Source organism: Zootoca vivipara, chromosome 13 (assembly GCF_965207765.1).
Source record: "Zootoca vivipara chromosome 13, rZooViv2.hap1.1, whole genome shotgun sequence".
NCBI lineage: Eukaryota > Metazoa > Chordata > Lepidosauria > Squamata > Lacertidae > Zootoca > Zootoca vivipara.
In genome coordinates this window covers 26,223,853-26,241,075 of record NC_142596.1, presented here as the reverse complement: position 1 = coordinate 26,241,075, position 17,223 = coordinate 26,223,853, and the positions used below count along the sequence as shown (strand labels likewise).

The 17,223-nt window shown below is 47.8% G+C and overlaps 1 protein-coding gene across 1 annotated transcript in view; it reads right to left on the bottom strand.

Moving 5' to 3' along the window:
• Window positions 1-17,223, bottom strand: part of CORO2B (coronin 2B) — an 83,262-nt gene that overhangs the window by 13,679 nt on the left and 52,360 nt on the right. The window contains exons 3-5 of the mRNA XM_035130905.3: window positions 6,628-6,744; window positions 717-866; window positions 255-419 (exon numbers count right to left, since the gene is read on the bottom strand). Coding sequence (XP_034986796.1) covers window positions 255-419; window positions 717-866; window positions 6,628-6,744 — 432 coding nt within the window. The remainder of the gene's footprint in view (window positions 1-254; window positions 420-716; window positions 867-6,627; window positions 6,745-17,223) is intronic.

The following is a 17,223-nucleotide window of genomic DNA, read 5'->3' as shown; positions in this document are numbered from 1 at the left end:
AAAGCCATTGTGGCTAGCAGTAGGCATGGACAGCCTGATCCTCTTTGAATCTGCCTAATTCTCTTTTAAAGTAATCCAGGCTGGTGTCCATCGCTACATCCTCCACCCCCTCCTCCCGGAGTTGGTGTCCTGATAAAAACTGGGCATGTGCACCCCTTCTGTGGCTGATTTTTTTAAAAAACAACAGTCAGGATTTTGGATGATGGCTCTATGCCAACGCCTCTCCCTTTTGACCCTTATAAGAAGCTCCTTGCCTGGAGGACTTTGCCGGAGCGTGGCTCAATGACGCGGAGCTTCTTGTCTTTGCAAGTGGTGGCCAGCAAACTCCCGTCTGTGTTGAAGGACATGCAGAGAATGACATCGGTGTGGCAGTCAATCATCTTCACAGGCTCACCGATGTCCAGGTTCCAGATGAGAACCTAACAAGGTCAGGAACGCAAAACAAAGGTCAGCTTTCCCACCACTGGCTGCAACGTTTTGCATTCATATCCCACCTTTTTCTCCACGGTTCTTCCCCATCTCATTTAGTCCCAACAACAACAACAACAACAACCCTGTGAGGTAGGATAGGCTAAGTTGCAATGACTGGCCCAAGGGCACCCAGCGAGCTTCAAGGCTGAGTGGGGATTTGAACCCTGGTCTCCCAGGTCCTAGCCCAATGTACCACTACACACCACACTGGCTCTCATGCACGAGGGCGTCTTTGCCCAGCTCACCTTATAGTCATAGCCGGCACTGAACAGGATGTTGTTGGTGGTCGGGTGCCACTCAACAAGGCCGACACGCCGGCTGTGCCCGTACAACTCCAGGACAGCCTCCATCATATTGCGCTTCAGTCCTCCTTCTGGAATTTCCCATATCCGAACCTTGAAGGGCAGGAGAGCAAAAGGATGCTGTGAGGAGTATGTCTTTGTCAACTCAGCGGCTTGCCTGGATGAAGTAGGTTCATTATACAGTACACACACACCCAAAATGTTCTATCACAGTAAAGATGGCTTTAAAATGTCTCAGGACCCATGGGCCACACTCACACCATACTTTATTACTATTAATATTGACCAAAAATGGCAAGCATAGTAAGCAAACATAAACGAAGAATGAAAAATGTAAACCAGGCACCCCCAAACTCCGGCCCTCCAGATGTTTTGGCCTACAACTCCCATGATCCCTAGCTAACAGGACCAGTGGTCAGGGATGATGGGAATTGTAGTCCAAAACATCTGGAGGGCTGAAGTTTGGGGATGCCTGATGTAAACCATAAAGCATCACAGCCTTGTTAGAAGCATGGAAACCTAAGAACCTGATAAGTGTTGCCAACACTGTCTGGCAGTGGCTCTCTTATTTATTATTACAGTATTATTATTATTATTATTATTATTATTATTAATTATTAATTATTATTATTACCCAGCCCATCTGGCTGGGTTGCAGCTTCCAGCACATATAAAAACATAATAAAATGTCAAACACTAAAAACTTCCTGATACAGGGCTGCCTTCAAATGTCTTACTCAAGTATCTTCTTGACATCTGATGGGAAGGCATTCTGACATTTCAGACAAGCTCTACGTGGAGATACAATTGGAGATTGAACTGGGGCCCTTCTGCCTCCAAGACAGGGGCTCTGTCGCTGAGCCACCACTGTCCCCTTAACACACACATAAGTATAGGAAGCTGCCTTCCTATATTGGTCCTTCTGGCTCAGGATTGTCTGCTCTCACTGGCAGCAGCACTTGTCCACGATTTTAGGCAGGGGTCTTTGCCAGCTCTACCTGCAGAAGCTGTTGGGGATTGAATCTTGGCAATCGCCCTTCTTCATCGTTTCCACCACACCAGTTTCTGTTGCCAGTATGAAGCTGCATGGAGTTGTTGTCATCTTGCAGATTAAGGACAGAGCTCTAGGTCCTTTAGTACAATGAAGTGTGTGTGTGTGTGTGTGTGTGTGTGTGTGTGTGTGTGTGTGTGTATGCCTGAGGTCTTTGGAGGAGAAGCTGCCTGCTGTGGAGGGAATGCACTTCCTTGCAGCTGTATGGCTTCCCAACTGCAGCAGCCACCAGGCTATAAAAAGCACTTTCTGATGAGATGCATGACATCATGGAATGGGAGGGAGGGAGAGTCAGAGCCCCCAGACAGCGGCTGAAGATTAGCATGAAAATGTGAAGCAGTCTTTAACATCTGTCAATGCTGTGGACCTTTTTGCAAGTGCCTCTATGTCCGAGGCAGATGAAGCCTCCACATTTAGGAGTATTATAACTCTGATCCTCAGATACAGGACAAGAAAGATGTGTCTGGCTGGTAACAAGGCAAAGAGTGGCCCCCATGTGGAAGGGAGTTCCAGAAAACATGGCCCACAAAACTTAACACTTAGCGCAAGTGGATAAAAGGTCCCGGGTGAGTGACAACGATATCATATGCGGATATCAAAGCAAGGGAATCACTTATAAAAGCAAGCAAAACTGCTCCAACCAAAAGAGAACAGGATAGACTCAGCCAGAGAGGTGGGCCACACAAAACAAGATACTTTTATCTGTCAAAGGCTGGTGGGATAAAGAGGCATGTTCAGATCCATCGGCCACACATCTCAAACTGGAGATGAGAGCTGGCAATGGCTTTTTAAAGAAATCACCCCCCCACTCTAAAATCCTCTTGCCTGGACAGCTTATCGGCCCCTCAGGAGAAACATATAGGGAAGACACCCCCCCCCCCCGGTCCTTCAGCCCAAAAGCATCTTCTTTGACTCCTTCATGCAAATATTCCCTTGATGGCTCCACCCTTCCATGAAGCAAGTTTTGTTTTCTGTGCATGGACAGAAGGCTCTGCTGATCCCGTCCTGGCATGCGTCCACCCCATTGAGAGACGGGGGAGGGAGGGTTGTTCCTGCCATAGCAAAGTACCCTGAAGCCCCCTTGTATTGCAGACTGGGCTGGCTGCTAGCCTTGGCCTCTGCCCCTGCCTCCTCCTCCTCCTCCTCCTCCTCTTTCCTTCTCGCTCTCAAGCACTGAAAACCTGCTTTGGCACAAGACACTCCAGCTTGCCTGCTGCACCAGCCACTTGCTCTGAGCCCCACCTTCTTCTCTTTTTTTTTTTTGAACATACTTTTTATTAATTTTACAAAATACAAAAAAGCAAAAAAAAAAGGGTACATACTTAAACCCCTTTTCCACCTCCTTCCTACCCACCCACATGGGTCCTCCCCTGCCACCGAAGTATCCCATGTATGTGAACAGTCAGAGATGGTCCATTTTATGCTTGGGTTTCTGTCCTCCCCCCCCTCCCCTGGCCCCAAAGCCCCCCCCTGCCACCAGGGAGCTCCAGCAAACCAGGGCAGTACGCAGGAGGACATCCATCCAACCATCTATTGTCATACCAAAAAAAAAAAAAAAAGAGAGAAAAATAGAAATAGGAAAAAAGGGGGGAAAAAAAGAAAGGGCGAAAAAAAGAAAAAAGAAAAAACAATACAAAACAAAAAAATTTTTCTTGCATTCATAGTTGTAAAACCATATTTTGTGGGCTTCCCCTCCCCCCCCCTTCCCCGGTTTTCATCCCTTTTTTATCATCTGCAACAGTTTCTTACTTTATAAAAATACACCTTTGCATCTTATACAACTTATAAATCAATTGTTAACATTTTCATCTAATATTCAAATCACTGAGAAATCAAACTCCCATTTTCTCTTCCCGTGCCTAATTTTTTGTTTTTTCTCCCTCTATAAGCCTCCATATTTTCACATTTTCCAAAATCCATTCACTTTTAAAACTATAACTATTCTCAATTTAACCTTACATCCCCGATTGCCGGCTTCCCCCCCCAATCCAGTAAATTCCAAAATCAGCAGACCAGTTATAAACCTGTTAATCCATCCTTAATCACAACATCACTTTCCCTTCACCCCACCCCCTGTTTACAGTCTTTTGTCATCCAGGCCACCATACAGGACCCCTGAATTTCTTCTCTTCTCTGCATATTTTTTCCTTCTTCCCTGTGGGCGTTCTGGAGTTCCAATGATACCAATCGTGCCCCCCTCAAAAGCAGGGCACTCCATCCAACTTTTTGTAGAGTAAAGTCATCATTTTTTTCGTGGTGTGCTTCATTTTGTGTTGAATCATCACAATCCTCATCTTCTTCTTTTCCTTCCCCATCATTGTCATTCTCACATTCATCTTTTTCAGCGTCAAAAGCTTCATCTCCTAAAAAATCATATTCCGCCATCACCTCCTGGAATTTTTCCTGTAACTCTTGCCGTCGTGTCTCCTCTTGACATAACTCTATTCTTGTTTCCCACATTAAGGTCAAAACAGACCGCTGGAACTCAGGGGAACACTTTTTTGTTGACATATTTCAGTCCTGCCAAGGTCAAAACTTGTCACGTGGGGTGGAATATGATCACAGTTTATTTTTCGACTCCATTTTAACAAGCTGGCTGCATTCTTCAAGTCTTATTGACAATAAAGTTCGAACTCACATTTCACAAACACTTAAGCCAAAAAAGAAATTCCACAAAGTCCAGAAATACAAAGTGAAGTAAAATTTGACTTATAAAACCTGACAACTCACTGGGTTGTCTGGGCTGCCGGCTCCCGAGTGGAAAGGTTTTTTTTTCTTAGGCTGTGCCTCTTATTGCAGAGCAGTCATAAACCGCAGTCTCTCTCCCCTTTTCACCCTGCATCAAAGGGGAGATTCTCTTTGATGCCTTTGAGGGATCCTTTGAATTGTAAATCTTCTGTTTATGGCTTCGGGTTTCTATTTACTGTCTCTTTTGTTGCCGTGGGGGGGGGTGGCTTCCTCTTTTCTCCCCTCTCTCCCAGATCCAAATTGTTTTATAATAATCCAAATCATGAGGTTACTTACAGTCTTTTCCAATCGTTTTATTTTCGGAAGAATCCAGCGCTCTCCGCCTTCGGCTTGAAGCTTCTCCCTGCTAGAATAACGTTGCCGCTCAAAATGGCCCCCGCGACTTCTACCCTCCTCGCTCCGGAGCTCTTATTAGAGCTAGCCGAAGAGTTGGGGAGTCCGGATTGGGTCTGTGCCGAGCAAATTGCCCTCGGGACGCCCTTCCCGAGGTTCTAAGGGGCGCAGCGTCGCTCTCGCTGCCCTCCCCACTCCTAGCAGAGACGGGCCGTCTCGGAGACGAGACAAAGCCCCGCCGATCGACGCTGGCGCTGAACCCGGAAGCCCGAGCCCCACCTTCTTCTCTCTGCTGCAGGGATGCAGGTGACCTTGAGAAGGTTGAGAGGAGACTCCAGAACTGCAGAGGCAGCTCAGATAGGAAGGCAGGCAGAGAGGGAGGGATGGAATGGGATGAGCTGCCCCCACAGAAACCTCGCTTAGAGCTTGGGGTGAGAATTTGGGGTGACAGAGTTACTTCTGAAAGGCGAAGTTGGTGAGAGCTGTATGTCAATGTAGAAATAGTCTATCCTTTCCTAGCGCTGCCTTTCTTTAAAAAAAAGAGAGATGTCACTGGCCGTGTTCAGACTTGTCCACACATCTGCTTGTGCCATGTCTGGAAAGCACTGGTCTTAGTAGTTTTTCTGCTTGCCCCACTCCTTTCCAAGGGAAAACTCCCTCTTTAGCAATAGACTGGAAGAAATGGCAATCTGGGGGAAACCCGAATTGCATTTGTTCCAAATGAGCACTAAAGAGCTGTTTTCACTGGGGGAAAGCAGTGGGAGAAGAGGAAATGTAGACGAGCCCCCACACCGTACATTTAACGCACCGTGATACCGCTTTAAACACCCAAGGAATTCTGGGAGCTGTAGTTTGTTAAAGGGTGCAGCCTCTGGGCCTTTCAAGTTAAGAGAAAAGGCAAGGAAAAAGTGACACCATAGAGATTTATAAAATCATGTATAGCCTAAAGAAAATGGATAGAGAAAAGTTGTTTTCCCTCTCTCATAACTCTAGAACTTGTGGACATCCAATGAAGCTGAATGCGGGAAGATTCAGGACAGGTAAAATAAGTGGGGTGGGTGTGGTTACTGGGTTGTTTTTTTTATTTTGATTATATATTTTGTGGTTTTATATTTTGATTTTGCTCTGTGAACCGCCCTGAGACCTCCAGGTATAGGGCGGTATATAAATTCAATAACCAACCAACCAACAACAACGAACAACTACCGGTATGGAACTTGGTCCCATAGGAGGCAGTGATGGCCACCAACCTAGATGGCTTTAAAAGAGAATAAAACAAATTCACGGCAGAGAGGGCTGTCAATGGCTTCTAGCCAGGATGGCTCTGCCTCTGTATGTGGAGGCAGCGATACTTCTGAATACCAATTGCTGGAAACCACAGTGGGGCAGGGTGGTCTTGTGCTCAGGTCCTGCTTGTGGGTTTCCCATTGGAAACAGGATGCTGTGAGAACAGGATGTTGGACTGGATGGGCCTCTGGCCGCATCCTGCAGGCTCTTCTGGTGTTCCAATGTCCAGCTTTTGTTGTGGTGCTGCACATTGAGTGCCCCTCTGCACACAGCAATGTTGCGGAACAGATGGGCGGTCCAGTATAAGTCCACCACTAAAGCATTCTCGTTGCATTGATTACATGTTGCAGAAAACACGTGCAGAAATGCCACCAGCCTGAAGGGTCCCCAATAATCCTTTTGAACCCCCTTCCCATTCTGCTGCTTTCTACTTACCGAGGTGTCTTCAGAGCAGGATGCAATGACGTTTTCAATAAAAGGGTTCCACTTGATGTCAAGCACGTTCCCCTGATGGCCGCACACTTTAGGGTAGTTTGGTTCAATCCGGCCGGTCTGCAAAAACAGAGCAAGAATCACGGGATCAGCAACTTTTCAACAATTCGAGTACAAATGTTTGAAGACCGCCACCTGCCGTTAGCAGGGAGTCATCTGTGACCCAAATAAGGCATTGGAAGTACTCGGCTTAGAAGCATTTATTTTGTCATCGTTACTGGAGTATCATCCAGGCTATGTGCCACAAGTCCTGTGTCTGAACGGGCTCTTTTTCGGTCATTTCCACAAAGTCTGGGTGAGGTTGTTGGGTTAGCTGAGGCACAAATAAGGTCACGGCGAAAGGAGAGGCCGCATTGTGATTTGGAAGAGGTGATCTTCTTGCAAGGATAGGGCTGCTTTGAAGCTGAGTCAATGTCAAGAGCTTCAAAGGTTCGCTGAAGACAGTGGCAATTTCTACTGTGTGCCGGGGATCCTGTTTTGACACTGCTTCACTGGGAGGCTCATTTGATGTGGCTCCCCTTTCATCGCTTCACATCTCACCGCTTCAAAGTTCCCTAGCTCCCCTCGTCCGGGAATGGGCGCCTAGCCCTCTATAAATACACAGAAGTGTAATGTTCTGATGGCAGAGAGCAGACAGGCAGGGAGATGAAACCAGACCAGGTGGGTGGATGGAAGGGGGGATGGATTCTGAATAGTCTCTCCCCTCCTGGCGACACCATATGGCTTCCTGCAATTCTCCTTTTTGAAAAATAATAACAAATAACATCCCTCTAGTGCAGGGATGGGAAAGCCTTGTGGACTTGAGGGCCACATTCCTTACTAGGCAACCTTCCCGGGGGGTGGGGGGGTGGGGACCAGAGGCAAAAGTGGGTGGAGCAACTGATGTCTATGTTATCTTTGTGCCGTAGGCCAGTTTCTAGACATGCTGGTATCCCCTCATCCTTCCAGACACGCAAGGGGAACCCTCAGAAGTCAAGGGCAAATTCCAGCCAGGCAAAAGCACTTGAGGAAAGTGTGACGTGAGGCTGGTGAGGGGCAAGGCCTGCAAAGGGGGGGTGTGGCTTGGGAAAATTCGGAGGGCCAGGTGGAGAGCTCTGGAGGACTGCATTTTGCTTCCTGGCCTGATGTTCCCCAACCTGCTGCTGCACAGTTGCATATTCTCCCCTAAGACAGCTAGACTTTGTTTTATTTACTGCGTTCATATCCCACCTTTTTCTCCAAGGCGTTTAAAGGTGGCTTCTCCTCATTTCATCCCCACAACAACCCTGTAAGGTAGGCTAGGCTGAGAGATGGTAATGGCTATTCCCCAAGGGCTCCAGGGCCAAGTGGGGATTTGAACCCTGGTCTCCAGGGTCCTAGTCCGACACTCTAACCACTACACCACACTGCCTCTCGCAACCACAAAATGGGCTACACCTAGCCAGCAGCAGATCCTCGAGCTCCCTGGAAATGCAGAATCAGGGGCTTGCTCTGCATCAAGATAAACCTCTTGAAGCTGCCAGTTGGTGACAGCAGTGGTGCTATTCTGGAGAAAGGAGCATGGAGAATACTCTCTCTTTCTCCTCCCCAGCCTTGCATGGCTCTCTCCCCCTCCTGCTTATTGTCCCGTCCAGTCCTATCGCAATGCTTCTGACTCCCAGTTGTGAAGGTAAGGGAGGGAAGCCTCTCCCCCTCCTGCTGAGCTTGTGGGATTCCCGCTGGGGCATTTGGAAGATTTAATCCACTTGCAGAGCTAAATTCTGCTCTTCTTCAGGGCGCTCCTCAAATCTCCCTGCAGAAGCAAGCCAGAGATAACAATTCCTCTTCTCACAATGGCCAACCAGTTGCCTGAATGGAAAGTCCCCAAATAGGACAAAAGTGCCACAGCCCTCTCCTCTCTTGGAATTCCCATCAACTGGTATTCAGAAGCATCACTGCTTCCGACAGTGGAAAAAGAGACTATAGCCATCCTAGTCAGTAGCCGTCAATTGCTTTCTCCACCATGAATTTGTCTAATCCTCTATTTTCAAGCCACCCAAGCTGGTGACCATCACTGCCTCCTGTGGGAGCGAGTTCCATAGACATAGAATCATAGAGTCGGAAGGGACCCTGAGGATCATCTAGCCCAACCCCCTGCGATGCAGGAATATGCAGCTGTCCTATACGGGGATTGAACCTGCAACCTTGGGTGTTATCAGCACCATGCTCTAACCAACTGTGCACCGTGTGAAGAAAGACTTTCTTTTATCTATCTTGAAAAGTCCTATGTGGGCTGGAGTGGCAGCGATTTCAAAGCAAGCCTAAGCTTTATTTTCAAAAGCTGAGAAAGAGATTGAATCCACATTAAACTGGATTATTAAACCAGATTAATTAAACCACATTAGACTGGATTATTAAACCACATTAAACTGAATAAATGCATACAGAGAAGCAATTTTCGAGAGGATAGTTTAAGCAAGGTTTTAACCAGCAGAGGGTGCCATTAGGCACCCTTACGATCGCCAGCTCCTTTGACAGGATATATCTGGCCACCTAACAGCTACCGTTCCTGAATCACAGCATGATAGAATCACAGAAGTTGGATGGGACCTCGAGGGTCATCTAGTCCAACCCCTGCAATGCAGGAATCTTTTGCCCAGTGTGGGACTCGACCCCACAACCCTGAGATCAAGAGTCTTATGCTGTACCAACTGAGCTATCCTGTTACATTCAAGAAAAGGTCAGTCATGTTTTCATTTAATCTTGAATGACAGTCCTGTTTTTAGATTGCTTAAAAAATTAAAATAAAAGACAAGGGGGAAAGTCACCTAGAATCATAGAATCATAGAGTTGGAAGAGACCACAAGGGCCATCCAGTCCAACCCCCTGCCAAGCAGGAAACACCATCAAAGCATTGCCTGTCAAGCCTCTGCTTAAAGACCTCCACACTCCTTGGTCAAGGGTCAAGGGTCATTGAGTCTTTCCAGGAAAGTGTCTTTGCAAAAGTAAGATCAGGTAAAAATCTAACCTACTGTTACTGTCTCTAGTGTGAAATGCAGTCCTCATCATCACAAAAGTTGTGGATTCATCACTCTCACCAGAAAGGTGATAAACTGCCTAGAAAGGTGACCTGCCCTGTGTAGCCACAAAACTGAATCAAGGGCTAAACTTTCAGTTAGTAAATTAGTAAATGGCTGGTTCCTCCCTTCCACCATATGCATGGAGATGGTGGGGGTACACGGCTGTCTAAATCTTGGGGAGCCTGATTTGGGGATGCATAAGCGCCATCCCTTCACCCTTGGATTTTGCTCTTGGGTAGCCAAGCCTAGTCACAAAGAATCAAGCATGAATTTCACCAGCAAGCCTAAGAAGCCAGGTAAGCTGGAATGAAGAGAAGAAATGTGCGATTGACTTTCTTAAGCTGCATGGGAATGCAGATGTGGGGAATGCAATAGCCTTACACAAATCAGAAAAACCTTGCAGCTAGATCAGTTCAGTGGCCCAACTAGTCCGGCATCTTCCCACAGTGGCCAGCCAGATGTCCCCGATTGGATGCCTGCAAGCAGGACCTGAGCGCAACAACCACTCTCCCAATTGTTGTTCCCCATTATTTGGTATTTAGAAGTAGAGTGTCCTTGGACATGGAGGTTCTGCTATCACAAGAGACCTCCTTAAGAAGAGCCTTACTGCATCAGGCCAAAAGCCCATCTAGCCCAGCATCCCGTTCTCACAGTGGCCAACCAGACATGACAATGGGAAACCCACAAGCAGGATCCGAGGGCAACAGAAACTCTCCCCTCCTGCAGCTTCCAGCAACTGGTGTTCAGAAGCATTACTGCCAGTTTTCAGCCTTGCTGATGAAAAGAGAGAGAGGCTGACGGCTGGCTTTGTTTTTTCACTCTAGTGCAGGCATAGGCAAACTCCAGCCCTCCAGATGTTTGGGACTACAATTCCCATCATCCCTAGCTAACAGGACCAGTGGTCAGGGATGATGGGAATTGTAGTCCCAAACATCTGGAGTTTGCCTACGCCTGCTCTAGTGCAGAGCCCAGCCGAGGCTAAAATAGTTGCTAGCTGAGGATGTCTGCGCTTTTCATTCTCTGCAGCCTTTGCTACCCCTTCCCCTTCCCTGCCCCTAAAAACAAGGCTTTGAAGGTCACACAGGAGGACATGCCTGGCAGATGGGGGGCAGAGATAAGGGGCGAGAGATTAGCCCGTCTGCCATGTGGCCTGTCAGGCCCACTGCCAAGCAACCTAAATCCAAGCCCTGGCCAAGAGGCCCCCCCCCCCAACCTCTTGCAGATGCTCGTTTCTCTCAGAGATGCTTTGGTTTGGGAGCCACTCCAGAATGACAAGGGCAGGCCTGTGTGGACACCACGGGTTCCCAAGGGTGCAGTGGACATGAGACATTGGCTCCCTGGTGCAGAATTCAGCTTGCTTTTAAAGGATTAAACAAGTTACTTTGACTGCATCGTTGCAGGAAAACATTTGGCAACATTTCCGTGACCTTCCTTCCCACTCTGTCGCTCGCTCCCTTAACAAGCTAAATTCATTTTATTTGGGGCTGGAGATGATGATCCACGAATGGAAGCCACAAGAGAGAAAATGAAGCGCTTGTATTGAAGTTTGCTTAATAATTTCACACTAGAACTTGTGGACATCCAATGATGATGATGCATGCTGGGAGATTTCAGGACACATCAAATGAAGTCCTTCTTTATGCAGTGCACGGCTAAATGATGGAACTCGCTCCCATGGAAAGAAGCGATGGCCACTAACCTAAATGGCTTTACAGGAAGATTAGATAAATGCAGAGAGGAGAGGGCTGTCCATGGCTGCTAGCCAGGATGGTTATATACTCTGCTTCCATGATCAGAGGCAGCAATGCTTCTCAACACCAGTTGCTGGAAACCACAGGAGGGGAGAGGGCTCTTGGGCTCAGATTCTGCTTGTGGGTTTCTCACAGACGTCTGGTTGGCCACTGTGAGAAGAGGATGTTGGACTAGATGGGGCATTTTTCTTATGTTCTTATGATTGCTTAAGGACAGAGGAAATTATCTTCTACTGAACAGATCCTTTGGTACATCAGCTCAGCATTGTCTACGGTGCAGTCTCTGTGCTGACTAGCAGTGGGATTTAGTCAGAGATCTCCCACTTTCAGAATGCAAAACAGATGCTCTGCAGCCATTCCTCATTTGTCTTGTACAGGCACCCCCAAACTTCAGCCCTCCAGATGTTTTGGACTACAATTCCCATCTTCCCCGACCACTGGTCCTATTAGCTAGGGATCATGGGAGTTGTAGGCCAAAACATCTGGGGGGCCGCAGTTTGGGGATGCCTGGTCTTGTACACCACTTTCAGCTGTGCACAGAAGACTGCAGCATTGTATATTTGGAGGCTCTGACCCCTGATTCAAACACCAGAGTCTCCTGCGAGCCTCTTTCCTGCAGTACCAGATCGGTAGGGGCAGAGGGAGCCTTTGCCGGAAAGCAGCAAACCATAGCCACCTGGCTTCCAGCAGCCCTGAAACGCTGCACGTTATTTTCCAGACCTCCACTGGGCTCTAAGTGCAGCTGCAAAGGGGGGAGACCTTTTTGCTCTTTCATGACTTGTGTCCATCAGAAAGGAGAACAGAAGCCTACATCCATCTGTTCCTTCCCTCCCGCTTCTCAAGATGCTCCGCAGCTGCCTTGCTACTGCCTTGGAAGGAAGCTTCACTGCAGAGCCTGGCAAGGGACACAGGAGGAAGTAGTTGACTGAGGAGTCTATGCTTCTCCTTCTTGCAGAGAGCAGCAGAATCAGGGCCAAAGTAAACACAAAGGGTTTTTACTCCAGGCTGGTTTACTCCAGGCTGCTTATGCAGAGGTGAGATTAAATCCAGTCTATATTGAACATTCATTCCGATCCATCTTCTTGTTAATAATTCCTTCACCCTACACATTTCAATGCATTTATTTCCCTGTCACCTTCTGAACCACAGAAAAAACAAAAGCGGGTTTGTTGCATCAGACTGCAGAGGTGAAGAAGCTTCTTGGCCTAGATGACCTACTCTTTAGCTCCCCCCAGGATGGAACAACCTTGACAAGTTGGTGGGGACCCCCCCCACCTGCCAAGTGTAGAGAGAAGCAGCTCAGCAAATTTTCAGCCCAAGTTGGCTGTGTACACTGCATAGATTGGTTGCTCTCTACGACATCATGAGCTCCCTCCCTTCCGGGGAATGTTTCTGGAGCGGTTTGTGCCCAATTAAAAATGCTGGTCATGCTTTCAAACAGAATAAGTAAAGAGAACAAATGTATATCTAAATGAATAAAATGTTGTGTGCTATTCAGACTAAACAAGGGGCAGGCGAGGGGAAATGCCAAGAAGGGAAATGCCATTTAAAATGGCATTTTAAATGGAGAAATGGGAGCCAACTAGGCTCACCTCCAGAGAGGAAAAAGGTACAGCAGCTCCCATTTTTGTGGTATGTCTACAGTATAGCTACCCTTAATTTACTCAGGTGCTTGGAGACAGTGTGGAGGTACGCCACCCCTGATCTCAGATCTCCTGGGCCCTTCCTTTCCTTTTTGGTTTAGTCCATCTGTCCTGGAGCTCCTTGTAGAGAGAGAGAGGTTGCTTTGTTACTCCCCAGCTGGGTCTGCTTAGCCTAGAGAAGTGGAGACTGAGAGGTGATATGAGAGTTATCTTCAAGTATCTGAAGGGCTGCCACATGGAGGACGGAGCAAGCTTGTTTTCTCTTGCTCCTGAGTGCAGGACTTAAACCAAGGGATTCAAATGGCAAGAAATGAGATTCTGACTAAACAATAGGAATAACTATTTGTTGGTAAGATGTTTGACAGTGGGATGGACTCCCTCAGAAGATGGTGGCCTCTCCTTCATTGGAGGCTTTTAAGCAGAGGTTGGATGGCCATATGTCAGATATTATTTAGCCATGGTTCCTGCATTGCAGGGGGTTGGACTAGATGACCCTTGGGGTTTCCTTCCATCTCTGCAATTCTATTATTCTATCTATCTGGCCCCAGGGATCTCTAGGGAAGGTCCGTCTCTGCATCAGCAACAGCCAATGTGGCTCAGGACACAGGAAGAGCCTGAATTTGGGAATGAAACATCACCCCAGCTCCTGCGGAAGACAGAAGCCCCATTCTTATACTGTACAAGTCTCTCTCTCATTGGTCTTATATCAGGGAGTATTTTTATCTGCATTTCCTAATCAGCACCATGTGTCATTGCTAAGGGAGATGATCCAGACCAGGGGCGGCTAACTATTTTTGGAAAAAGGGCCGCATTCATCCTTGGCAAGCCCGCCAGGGGCCACATGCCAGTGGGGAATGTGGCTAAAACTGGATGACTGACTCCCTCTTTCACACACCCTTGTATGTACATAGATGCACGCACACACAGAAACAGGAAGGCAGTCCCTCCCCAGCTCAGCTCAGCTCAGCTCATGAAAATTGGTTCTGCCTTGGGTAAGGGCAGAAGAGTTTGCCTGGGGGCCAAACAAGGACCCAAACTTGGAGTTAGCCACCTCTGGCTTAGAGCCACAGCCACCATCCAGCTGTGCTGCAAGAGGCTGGACAGATGCTTTTGGTACAACCCTAATAAATATCAGCCACCGAAGATGCCTCTCCTCCAGAAGACGTTTCCCTTAAAACCATAAGGAGAACTTGCTGGATCAGGCCAATGGCAAATTTAGTCCAGCATCTTGTCCTCACAGGGGCTGACCAGATGCCCCCAGACGGAAACCCACAAGTAGGATTTGAGCACCCTCTCCCCTCCTGGAGTTTCCAGCAACTGGTATTCAGAAGCACCTGTGGTGGCGAAGCAGAGCCATCACGGCTAGTAGTCATGGATGGTTTCCTCCTCCTCCACGAATTTGTCTCATCTTCCTTTTAAAGCCATCCAAGTCAGTGACCACTCCGGCCTCCTGCGGCAGTGAGTTCCAGAGCTTAATTAGGCACTGTGCGAAGAAGGACTCCTCCTGATTGCAGGCAGCAAATGCCTCTGAATGCCACTGGCTGGGTTTCACAAGTGGGGAGAGCATTGCTGTTGCACTCAGGTGCTGCTTATGGGCTTCCCCTGGAGGCATCCGGCTGGCCAGTGTGAGAAAAAGATGCTGGACTGGATGGCCCCCAATGGCCTGATCAAACAGGGATCTCCCTATGTTCTGTTTCTCTTCTCCTATTCTCTTAGGACCATAGCAGCAACACAAAGAGGCCAATGGCAGCAGGCGACGGAAACTGATGCTCATGGAACATATCAGGCTGACTTCCTTGGCACACCCAGGAGGAATCACTTTGGGCCATTTCGTGCAGAACAAGCCCTTCAATTGTGCAGGCGCTACAGAGATGGCGCAAGAAGGAAAGAGGGTGTGCCTTCACTAGCCACACCCCCTTGCTGCATTTCAGACCATTTTTATTTCTTGCTTTCCTGGACATGCAGTTCTTCCTCTTGGAATGGCAAGCTGGGCGGGGGTTTGTGTGTGTTGCAGCTGAACTTGGACAATTGTGCCTAAGCCTCTCTCAGCAAATATGATTAAAAGGAGAGGGGTCTTGATATGGGATATTTAAAGGGGAGTGGGGCTAGGATTAGGAATTGGTCCGAGCTCTCCATTTCAGATTTTTGCAGTTTCTCTCCCCCCCCCCCAAATCTGAAATTCAGTTCTCTGCTTCTCCACATCTGTTTCCCCTGCCCCCCCCTTTTTTAAAAAAAGAGGTCCTTATGAAAATTCATCAGCAAACTTCTCCCAATGTGCATGTTTTGTGCAATTTGGACGGATGCACACATTTTTTTTTTTTGCAAAGGATTGCCTCCTAATATAACGCGACTTTGCATGCTATTTCCATGAATACATGCATTTCTTGCTTTTGTACTTTACATATACACACCTTTGAACACCATGGTTGGCTGGAGAACTCTGTTGCAAAATTATGAGAAGTTCAAACGTGGAACTTTGGTTTCAAGTTTAAAATATCCCCCTGGATGCTTTGGGCTAGAACTTCCATCCATCTGGGGCTGATAGGAATTGTAGCCCCAAACATCTGGCAGACACCAAGTTGGCGAAGAGCACTTTAGCTTTGCAGAAAGGCTTTAAAATCATTTTCCCCCACCCTGGAATTTAGTGACTTGAGGGGAGCAGTGTATGTAAAACATCTTCTAAACTTGTAGCCTCTTTTTCTATGGAGCCACAGCAGTGGTACAAGATAGAGCTTCATTTCTCCAGCCGCTGTGCTGGGAACAATTGGCCTTTGTCAAATTACAGGAACGGCTCCAGCAGGAAGAGTAGAGGAAGAGCCTTCCTTGCCCTACACTGGAAAGGTCATGCCCATCCCAGCACAATGGAGCGGCATCTCTGCCCCCCCCCCCGTCCAGGAAACCCACTTGGCCAGCCTGACACAGTCAGAGGCCCAAGGCTCTGGATCACATGACATCTCAGGCAGATCACAGAACTGTAGAGTTGGAAGGGGCCCCGAGGGTCATCCAGTCCAACCCCCTGCAATGCAGGAATCACAGCTAAAGAACCCTTGACAGATGACCACCTAGTCTCTGCCTAAAAACCTCTGACTAAGGAGAGTCCACCTCCCTCCGAGGTCATCCATTCCACTGCTGAACAGCTTGTACCCTCCAGAAATTCTTCCTAATGTTTAGTCCAGGCATAGGCAACCTTGGCTCTCCAGATGTTTTGGAACTACAACTCCCATGATCCCTGACCACTGGCCCTGTTAGCTAGGGATCATGGGAGTTGTAGTTCCAAAACATCTGGAGAGCCAAGGTTGCCTATGCCTCTCTTTTCCTTGTCATTTGAATCTGTTGGCTTGGATCCTCTCCTTTGGGGAAGCAGAAAACAAGCTTCCATGTATCTGAGGATGGCTGTCGTGTCGCCTCTTAGGAGGGGGAGAAGAATCTCATGTAAAATCAAGCAAACTCTGTTGGCTCTAACTTCTCCCCAGACTTCTTGGAGAAGCTGAGTTGGTGGGTGTGCTTCCTCTCTTTTAGTCTGCGAGAGAACGTGACCTGGCAAGGGCGCTGTGTTGGAAGAGGAATTGGAGATAGTGGTGCCCATGGCCACTCTCCAAATTCCAAATGTGACCTTGGGGCCAAAGACATTAGTGACCCCATGTAAGGCATGCTTAGTGACCCCATGTAAGGCATGCTGACTTTCCGCACATGGTTTGCAACATAACGTGCGATCCCATTAATTACCATTATGCTTCTTCAGTGATGGTTTGTAGATCACATTGATCACAGGTTAGGGTTTTGTTTCCCTCCCCCCCACCTCCCTTGTATGAGAAGGAGACTAAAATGGTTAAAAACAAAATGCTCTCACTTAACAGCCAGGTTTTCTTTTTCTCTTTCTTTCCATAATGACAACCATTCTGGGTACCCACTCCATCCGTGTAAATGCTAAATGTTGCTATGGAAACCCTCATTGGACGCACACAAAATTATCTTTGACATCACTTGGCGCAGACAAGCCATACCTTGAGAAGTTAAAGCAATCCTCCTCTCTTACCCAGATGGCACATTTTACGCTACAAAATGTGGTCAAAAAAATGCCCCTCTGCCTCCAGCTCCTAGCGCTGA